Source organism: Rhodnius prolixus, unplaced genomic scaffold (assembly GCF_049639745.1).
Source record: "Rhodnius prolixus isolate KJV_2025 unplaced genomic scaffold, Rpr scaffold_7, whole genome shotgun sequence".
Taxonomy (NCBI): domain Eukaryota; kingdom Metazoa; phylum Arthropoda; class Insecta; order Hemiptera; family Reduviidae; genus Rhodnius; species Rhodnius prolixus.
Genome location: NW_027411582.1, coordinates 826,564 through 836,178, shown reverse-complemented (window position 1 = coordinate 836,178; position 9,615 = coordinate 826,564). Strand labels below are relative to the sequence as shown.

The window sequence follows — 9,615 nt, the reverse complement described above, 5'->3', positions numbered from 1 at the left end:
TTTTTTATCATTCTAAAATTTTTAAGAGAATTGTTAAATTATTCCCTTGCCAATTTTTTTTACAATGCTGATAAAGTTTTATAGGATTTGAACAATTGTGTACAAAAATGATTAAGAACATTAGTACATAGAGGTTTTTACCTTCTGACTGGTTATAGGCCGAATAGTGCCGGTTTATTTGGTCCTTATGAACGAGTTATTTTGAAGTATAAAAATGATATAATTTCATATAATATTTATATTAATTTTGTAATATGACAAAAAATCCGCAATGTTTAAATTGTGGCGGCTTTGATTACGTTCTAGAATCTGGATTTTATTTCTGTACAGAATGTAATGTACAGTCACAGGTATAATTTTTTTTTTCAAACTTTTCTCATAAAATGATTTTATTTTTAATGTTCTTGTGGTGAACAACGATTTAAGATCTGTTACGATCTTAAGAAAACACCTTAAACTTTCTGTTATTATGTGTACATAAGGTGCATTTTCACCATGTGAATCTTATAACTATTTATAGGGTAAGGTTTTTAAAACTGTAGTCATTGGGAATATTATATGAATTGTTATGTGCATTTATCGAGAATTGAGCTATCAGATTGTACCACACTCACAGTTTTTTAAGATTTTTCTCATCTACAATACTATTTTTATTAAAGGAAATTGTCGAAAGAGTCTACGAAAATTACGGTGGACAAACCTCCATTGTCTTACCTCAGAAAAATATCTCGGTAGAGAAGGATGAACAATTGAAAAAAGTAGTTGATGTATCTAGTAAGTATTTTATTAAGGTCAGTAAAATCTGCAATAATTGCTTTTGATGCTATGCTTTCAACAATTTTATTTTTAGAGAAACAACTGACGTCGTGGGAAGTATTGAACCACATACTTGTTGGACTGGTAAAAGAATTAGTTCTATTAGGTGTTTCGCCTGATATAAAAAGAATTGCATTGAAATTGTGGGCTGCGTATCTTAAGAAAGCAGAAGTTGCTTTCATTTCCAAGAATTTGGAAAAAAAGCCTAGACTAGGAGTGTTGTTCCGCAGAAAGTAAGATTGAATTAATTAAGTGCGATGTACATATATTATTTTGTTATTGTTATAAGACATTTCTTGTACTATTTTAATATTAGAGGCAAAATTTTACTTTAGTATATTTGCAATTTGTTATCGAGGGTCAATATAAAGTATGGAATACAGTAAAAGTGGCCTTCCTTGATTGTTTGTTCATTTGGTTTATTTCCTTGCCGTGATTTCTTCGTCTTCGTCTGTTGTAGACTCTTTCAAAATAAAGGCTACTTTTCAACTTCACAACCATTTCTTTTTAGACCAAGTTCTTTCATCACTTTTTTGATGTAAACAGTTCTCATTGGCGGAACATAATCCACACTTATGTTTGTTTTTAAAGACTGTAATTTACACACCTCTTACTGCGACTAGTTCTTCATCCCACTCTTGAATTGTAACGGTTTAAATTAACTAAAGCTATTAGGATACCAGCGCAAAAATAGGAATTATTTATTTCAGTTAATTACTGAAAAAGTATTAAAAAAATGAAAAATACCAAAGTAGGTTTACTAATTTGCTAAAATTAAGATTCAACTAATAAGTGAAACATAAAAATAGTTAATTAAGTCCATGTTTTGTTGTACAGCTTCTTATGTTTATGTAGGGATGCTGAATTGGTGTATGGTGCATCAGATGACGTGACTCGAGCTCATAGGAGACCAGTTTATCGAAGACCAAGAAAACGCCAACGTCGAAAGCGTTTATCCACTACGTCAGACACATCGAGAACCTCATTGTTGTCATCAAGAAGTGAAAAATACAGGCATTCTTTAAAAAAAGTCAGAAAATATTAAATTTTGAATGTAGAATAATGTAACCGAACAGATATTTTGCTTCATGAATATGTTGGTCTTAAACCACATTTTGTTCGAATGCGGTCTACAAGGTTTATTTGTAAAATTTTCCTAGGAAGACAGATCTAAGTAAGGTGAGCTTGCTCACCTTATTAAAGTACTATGTTGGACTAATGTACAATCTACCATATCTTAGACAGATGGATTAAAAACTTCTTTACTGCAAACATATTTACAAAAATAATGAAATATTCCAACAGTATGAATACTGACATGATTAAAAAATCGTCTGTTAGGATTTTAGAGGAAAAATATATATGTTGCTAATATTTCGAAATGTGTTTAAAATACATAATACTCGTATGTGATCATAATACTTTTCGAAAGGTCGCTCTAATTTTCAATTGACAAAATTTATTTATATATAAGTAGAAAATAGTAAGATAAACAAATGTATAGCAGATATAGTAAGTGCTCAATGAGAAAGTAAACATATTTGAACTTCAGGAATTACTATTTAACTTAATTTTCAGAGAGCTTTAGCCAAAGCTGAGTATTTAGAAACTTCGTCCATTTGTAGTCAAACTTCCTTGCTGACTATGGAGACTATATCTGATAGAAGTCTTTCGCAAAAGAGCTCGCAGCGAAGTTACAAGTAAGTTATTATATTTTCTTTAGTATTTAAAGTTATTTTTTTTACGTATTAGCAATTTTTAGAAATAGAATTTTAAGAGGAAACTTTTGCCCTTAACTATGAGGTCACCCACACGAAGATATTGGTCAAAATACGAAATACGCGAATTGAAGTCAATAAAAAGTCAGGATTGGGAGAACATTGATCACTCACCCCAGGCTTTCCTTTTAATCTGTACCTGTTTTTACTACCGGTTCCTCTAAATAGGTTCTCTACCAATTCCATTTTTATCATTCAACCAGGTTTACTCATCCAGTTCTTCATCCAACCTTAAGCTCTAAATATCTGCCTCAGATTCTAAGTCCCAAAATCTTTCTCTTTCGCGATATTCGTCAACTTAACTACCTGATTAATTTTTTTTTTGTCTGAGGAAATAGATTAGAATGATAATGTGCTCATTTTATCTTTATTGGAGTTGACAAAAAGTAAAATTTATTTTACTTCGATAACTAAATCGCAGGTTTTCACGGATCTATGGCAAATTGATCTGTGGCCAGAGATTGGTAATATCCAAAAAGTCATAGTTTTCTGAAGTCTCAGTAATGTTAAAATTAAATAAACAGAATTAAAATGAAGTAAACGAAAAGTAGAATTTTTCTGTGTAGATGAATTTGTTATTCTAATATTCTTAAAAAAAATGAAATCTACTCTTTGAGAAGAGTAGATTGGTTATATTATTTTTGGACTATCCTCCGAAGTTATTAATTTCGAAACTAAATGTTACAAGAGTGTCTGCATTTTTCCATTTTAGTTAGACATACGCTATAAGTATATCCGGAACGTAGTTACTATATTCCTGTCAACTTTTAATGGTTTTTATCGGGTTGCCAACATAATTGATATTTGCCCACATTTTCGTATTATTTTTTTGAAATCACTGATTTCCATTTTAATTAACAGCAAAAAGTTGGTCCTTTGCCCTGCCCCGCCTTGATACCTTCACTAAGAATGTTTATCTATAAGTTTGTAAATTTATGATGGAATTTAATGTTTATTGTTCCTTTTAATTCTAGATTGAGATACACGAAGTACGCTAAGGAAACATTTCTATCACTATTAGAGAACGCTAAAAATCTAGAGATGGAAGATCGCAAAGTAATGCAAACAAAATGGAAAGAACGTGAAGTTAAATCAGTAAGATATATGAATCTTACGAAAATTGTTGCAATAATCCGGCTTGCTTTAATTCTAGCGAAGGAGGATATTCATCTGGCCGATATTTTCAGGTTAGACAGTTTTTATAATAGAGCTCTTATATGTACATATAAGACAAGTTATAATACAGTCAGCCCTTTTTGGCAGAAATGCATGAGAAAATAGAACCCTCCAGAAACTAATCTAATTTAGTTTAGATACAGGGGAAAAGTGGTTGTATGGCAATCACAACCTGGACAAAGTTCCCGGCTTGTTTGAGCCCTTTAAACGGGAACAATGCCAAGTTTAGATGCCAAGTAGATTATGCATATATCTGTTGAACACATGGTTGGATTCGGATCGGTTTCGGATTTTTAACCATTTTCAGAGATAAATCCTCAGGTTTGTGAAGAGAAAGTTACTTCCATTAGTAAAGTTTCAGTCTGACGTCATCACACTGAGACCGAAAGTGATTCGCTGTGGTTTGAAAATCATTGTTAGATAAAATGTGTTTTTGTTTTTGAGTCATTCCTACTGAACTTGTCCCAACCAATTTCCCTCAGGGATCCGAAGATCAAGGTTTTACAAAGAATTTCCTGTCCCAAGCTACTGTACATGTTGTAGTTGACGCCTTTATAAGAAAAATAACCTTGTTCGGAGAAGTTCGTTGGATGAAACACACCCATATAACCCTGATGTTTCATACTAACATCGTTTCATACTAATATTCCCGTACTTGATATTAGAAACTGATTATTGTCTAAAAGTTCAATATTCAATGGCAATATTAAATTTTCAGATGGAACGAGGAAGGATACATGTCTATTGGCCAGGCAGAAAAGCTCTTACCTGCTGACGTAACAGTAGAAAAAGACGTTAAAGCCATTTTCTATAATTTTCCAAATTCCAGATATTGTCTGGAATTAAATGTTGGTAGATTGTATAACTTTTTGGAATTAGAAGATTGTAAAATGAATTTGAGACCCACCATTCAACGATACTGCCAGGAACTTTCGTTACCAGGTTTATAGTTTTTATTTTTTCTAACTTTTCTGTAACTTTTCTTGGATGATCTCAAAAGGTTTCATTCATTCATTGGCAGTTGAAAGTGGTGTGAGTATTATAAAAGGTTGATGAGATACCTGATGGGTAAGATGAGACTTTCATTCTTAATGTAATACACTTAGAGATTCTAGTACTTAGTAAGGTAAGGCCTTATAACACATATAAGATAACTGATTAGCCTCTAGGGTGTAATGGTAGCCCCGTAATCTCAATAGCCTCTATTCTGAGGGAGATTCTATAAAGAGGATATCCTCCTACAACGCCAGAATAATTCCCTATGCTTCCACATCTCTCTCAAATGCAGCGCAGTTATTTATTGTTGACTCCTCCATTCCATCTCTTTGCTGGAGCCATTCTAGAAAACAGTACTACAGTCCTAGGCCAACAATTGTAACAAAGTATATCGTCGAGTGGGAAAATTAGCTGACGTTCGTCTAAACTTAATTAGTTCTATTGATTTTGTTTCAGTTCAAATAATGGAAATAATAGATAAATTACTTTATATAAGGAGTGCAGAATGTAAGATCTCCACTACGGCCAACTATGAAGGCCGAGCTATGGCCATGATTGTGTTCGTCTTGAAGTTGCTTTTCGGACTAGACGGCATTACTGAAAGAAAATTGTCTGAATTAGCCGCTAAAGTCAATAAGTAAGAAATCTTGTTTTGGATTTGGATCGATGTTTTCTCCAAAATGGTGTTAATATTTGTACAATTTGTTCACAGCAGTAAGAAGATTGGTCAAGTGCAGTTCAGCTGGGTGCACTGGATGAAGTTTATAAACGCTCGAGGTGCCGTCTGTTCATATTACCACGCATCCACCAGAGAGAAACTGTACCCGAACAGTAGATTTGGCGGACCGGATCCCTTTCTTTCACAATGGGATAATACACCAGTTAGACAGATTATCAAAAGAGAACATGGTAAGTACTTAAGGAAAGTTAGTGTGACTCCTGGAAGAGTTAAGATTAGAAGAGGTAGTAAGGTAGTGCAGTCATAAATTGTACACCAACTTCCTTGATAATGTTGGGACGAGGAGCAACATTTATCAACAACAAGACATTCATGCAGCGTTATTGTTCTGAGATCTATTAGGAAAAAAATTTCCACTCTTCCATTACTGTTCTCCTGTCCCATTCGCAGTTCATCATGTTTTTCTTCGCGGCATATGAAAAAGCAGACTGGCCTATTATAACGTGGTCGGGTAGAGCGAAAAGTGGAGAAGAAGTTTTAAAATAAAAAGTATAAGGAGGCTATGAAAAGCTCTTTTATTGTAAACTACTGAATATTGCCTCGTATGTACTGCAAGTCCAATATGCGAGGGTAATCTTAAGGGTACATGGGAGGATCATGTCTGAAGACTGACTCCCGTATCATGGATTCAGACTCTTCATAACCATAATCTTGCCTACTTGAATGTTAGCAGTTTGCAGTAAAGTCCTTGCAGCCCTTGTAATCTGGAGGCTTTGGAAATTGGCCTCTCAGCTCTAATCAGAGGCAGAACTGTGACGCTCTAAAATCTTAATGCCATCGGTGTTAACCATGCGAGCAGGTTAAGGGCGCAACATGCCCGAAATGGAAAGTATAATATAATTGGCTGCCATGGCTATTGCCATGTCTTTAGTGCCATGTACTTTAGATTAAAAGGAAGTACCCAGTCTGAAATAAATAAGAGCAACAGTTCCGATTGCCTCTCGGAGGAAGATTTTTCAACTAAATGTTGGTTTATTTTGTCAATTTTCCAATTTCAGTTACCTTTGTACGTTTGCGTCAGGCCAGACTGAAATACCAATCAAGGTCGTTGACTTTATGGAGAGACTTATAAAGTAGAACGTAGACTTGCATTGATGTTCTGCTTGAACATTCTTGTTTTTATGTGATTAATCTCTTTTCTCTATTTCAGTGATAAATCATTCGTTGAAGGACACTCTGCGCAGAAGTCTGAGATACTTGATGAGTGATACAGTAGATCCAATAGTTCCGTCTAAAACGCCCATGACCAGTATTTTAAATTTAGTTTTAACAAAACACAATCACCATATATCGCCAAAAATGATGGAAATTTTAAAAACGGACTTCCATCAGCAAAAGTTAGATTATTTACTATCACCAGATGAATTGTGAGTCAAATGTTTTGTTTATGTTTCATTTATTGTTAATTTCCATAATTTCTTAATTTGCTTTAAAATTTCAATTTTTGACAGAAATTACAATACTTGTTAGTGAAATGCTAACGAAATAAGTTAGGGGACATTGTTAAGTCTTCAAGAGTATGAACTTACATACTCCGACTTCAATAATATACCAGGGAAGCCTCTACGAAAGAGAGGGTAGAGAGAGAAAAGAATTGCAAAAACGTTTTTTGGAAAAGTTTCATTATTGTTGGCAATATAAGCAGTTAGCGTAACTTGCAAATCGTTGGCGCCAGTACGAGAAAATGTGCAATATTTCACTAAAGTATCACCGGAATAATTCATTTTTTAAAAAATAATGAATTAAATAAATGTATCCATTTATTCAAGAGTCATTTATCAATTTATTGAATCATAAATTACGTCATTATTCAAAAATTTTGTATGATGCAACACTTCGTTAATTATTAGTTATTAAATAAACTTTGGCCAATACATGTTAAGTAGGCTTCCCCATTAATGTGTTTTTCGTTTTACAAAGTGTTTGAATTAGTAAGGTTTAAATAAGTTTCATATTTTCGGAATTTCACTAAGAGAATTTAATAGTTTGCTCCTTGAGAACTTCCTGTTAGATTTCTCCTTGTGAATGAAGGAACCATTAAAGTTATATTTCCTTTCAAACTCAGTTTAAGAAATTTGGAGCAACAGTACTCTGTTTGGCTAGTTTTATGGGAGGGAGACCGAGAGGGGATAATGAAGAAATTACTTATTTTTTTGCATCCCTCTTATATCATCGTGTACAAATAATATAGAGTAGCAAATTTGCAAATGATTAATCTTATCTGTCGGTAGATAAAAGATTATCACTGTTTGTTTTATTGCCGGGTGTAGGTTTATTTTTTTTTCAAGTATCTCTTGGTGATAATAAATTAATTTAATGTGTTTTATCGTTTGCAGACAGAACTGTTGGGGGGAAACCGAGCCCGACATTACAATCAAATCAAAACTTGCAAGCGAATTCATCTTAGAAAGAGCACAAACATTTCCACGCCAAGTTAGAAAGATTAAACCATCCAATTGTAAAAGGAAAAAAGTCAAATTACATTTTTACAATGAATATGAAAAAAGTTTTAGTAGCAAGAAGGGTACTTCTCCAGAACTGGAATGTACATCTTTCTCTCAGGACGAAGATTCTGTGGTGAAGAACTCCATATCTGGGAATGTCTACAACATCCCCAGGGAATGTTGGATTTACAAAGGAAAGTATTCCAGGCTGGGTACTTCGGCTGTCCAGTTTGACAACTTCGCAATGGAGGTATTCCCAGAGAGTTTCTATTGGCTGTTGAAGGAGTGTGCTCGAGTTATTGGCCAACCAATAAGGGATCTCTACCACGAAATGATGATAGTGCAAAATTATTATGTTAATTTTAAATTTTAAATGGAAATTTGTATTTTTTTTGGGAGGGGGTCAGAATCATTTGAGATATAATTATATACCAGATGTTCTTAAATATTTGTTAAATTTCAGATTAGCATCTCTGTTGCTTTTCTGGTTACTGAAGTTTCTAGCTGGGCCTCTTCAACAGGCTACTCGCGCTATTATTTTGGTCCCCAAGTTCTTTTTCGGGGCGCTCTCAAGTTCTGCAAAAACAAAAATTCACTCCTTGATAAAAATTATTTTCTTTAGCTTTCTTTCTTTTTTTTAAAAAAAAATTTGGTTATAAACATCAAATTATTATGTTTAATTTATTATTTTCATAATAATAATGACCTTGAATAGATGTGAAGAGCGATTGTCAACCTACTCAGAATTACTTCTCCGTAATAAAAAATTTAAAAAGTAATAATTTCACGTCAGTTTTGTATTTTCATTCTAAATGTGAGAACATAGTTCGTAATTATTACATTCTTTGTTCATGCTGAGCCTGAATATCTATTTTATTTCTATTTTGAGTATTAATGTTATAATTCTAAAGATAGATTTATATTACCAAAATGTCCAAAATGCGGAAATGTTTTCTTCAATACAAAAAAATATTCATTTTAGCAATTTTTAACTTCAGTGCATGTCTCTCCGCAAAATCTCAGCCGAACATTCAATTACCTCTTATCATAAACATACATTTTAGACGAAATTTGGAGATTAAATGTTATCGATTTCATAGTGGATAGTAGATATCTGGGATTTGTTTCTTTAAACAGAAAGTTTGGCTAGTTATGAAACTGAAAAATCTACGATCATAATTTATATTTCAAAAGTTTATTTTGTCATAGAATTTTAACAAATGTTTTAAGGTCAATAGGGGCACTCCTGTGTATCATCTGTAAACACGTAGTACAAAAAATCTGTAATTATATTTGTATTTCTTGCTTTTTATTTATTTATAAATATAATTTATTTTTCTACAGTTTCCTTCTTTTCATTTGTAAAAGTAAAGAAATGCCTATTTTTATAGGCGGGCTTTACGTCCAACTACCAAATTACATACTGACTCTCAAATTCTCATATTAACCATTAAATAAAATCCTAGACCTAATAAATTCCTAAAAGACCTAGACCGGGAATTGAACCCAGTACCAACGTTACTTCTCAGCTTTGCGGGCCTCGCTTCTAACAACCGTGGCGCCTCTTTTTTTTATTTCTATTTAACAAGAAGTCTTTAATTAAATCAGAAGATCTTAGAAACTTTATTTCTGGAGAGAACAAAATTTTAATCGATCGCTAAGACCT

At 33.0% G+C, this 9,615-nt stretch overlaps 1 protein-coding gene across 1 annotated transcript; it reads left to right on the top strand.

Moving 5' to 3' along the window:
• Positions 1 to 2: 2 nt before the first annotated feature.
• On the top strand, positions 3 to 9,292 carry TAF1B (TATA box-binding protein-associated factor RNA polymerase I subunit B). Its single transcript, XM_074113198.1, has 11 exons — positions 3 to 350; positions 660 to 774; positions 851 to 1,049; positions 1,672 to 1,846; positions 2,395 to 2,516; positions 3,569 to 3,781; positions 4,489 to 4,712; positions 5,223 to 5,403; positions 5,479 to 5,675; positions 6,656 to 6,872; positions 7,842 to 9,292. The coding sequence occupies exons 1-11, from the start codon at positions 255 to 257 to the stop codon at positions 8,320 to 8,322; spliced, it is 2,220 nt and encodes a 739-aa protein (XP_073969299.1). The 5' UTR covers positions 3 to 254; the 3' UTR covers positions 8,323 to 9,292.
• Positions 9,293 to 9,615: the final 323 nt, after the last annotated feature.

Excerpts from the sequence above, each read along its gene's own strand:
- TAF1B (XM_074113198.1), top strand. The coding sequence starts at position 255 with ATGACAAAAAATCCGCAATGTTTAAATTGTGGCGGCTTTGATTACGTT. Across the intron at positions 1,050-1,671 it reads GGAGTGTTGTTCCGCAGAAA|GGATGCTGAATTGGTGTATG; the intron begins GTAAGATTGAAT and ends ATGTTTATGTAG. Across the intron at positions 6,873-7,841 it reads TTACTATCACCAGATGAATT|ACAGAACTGTTGGGGGGAAA; the intron begins GTGAGTCAAATG and ends TATCGTTTGCAG.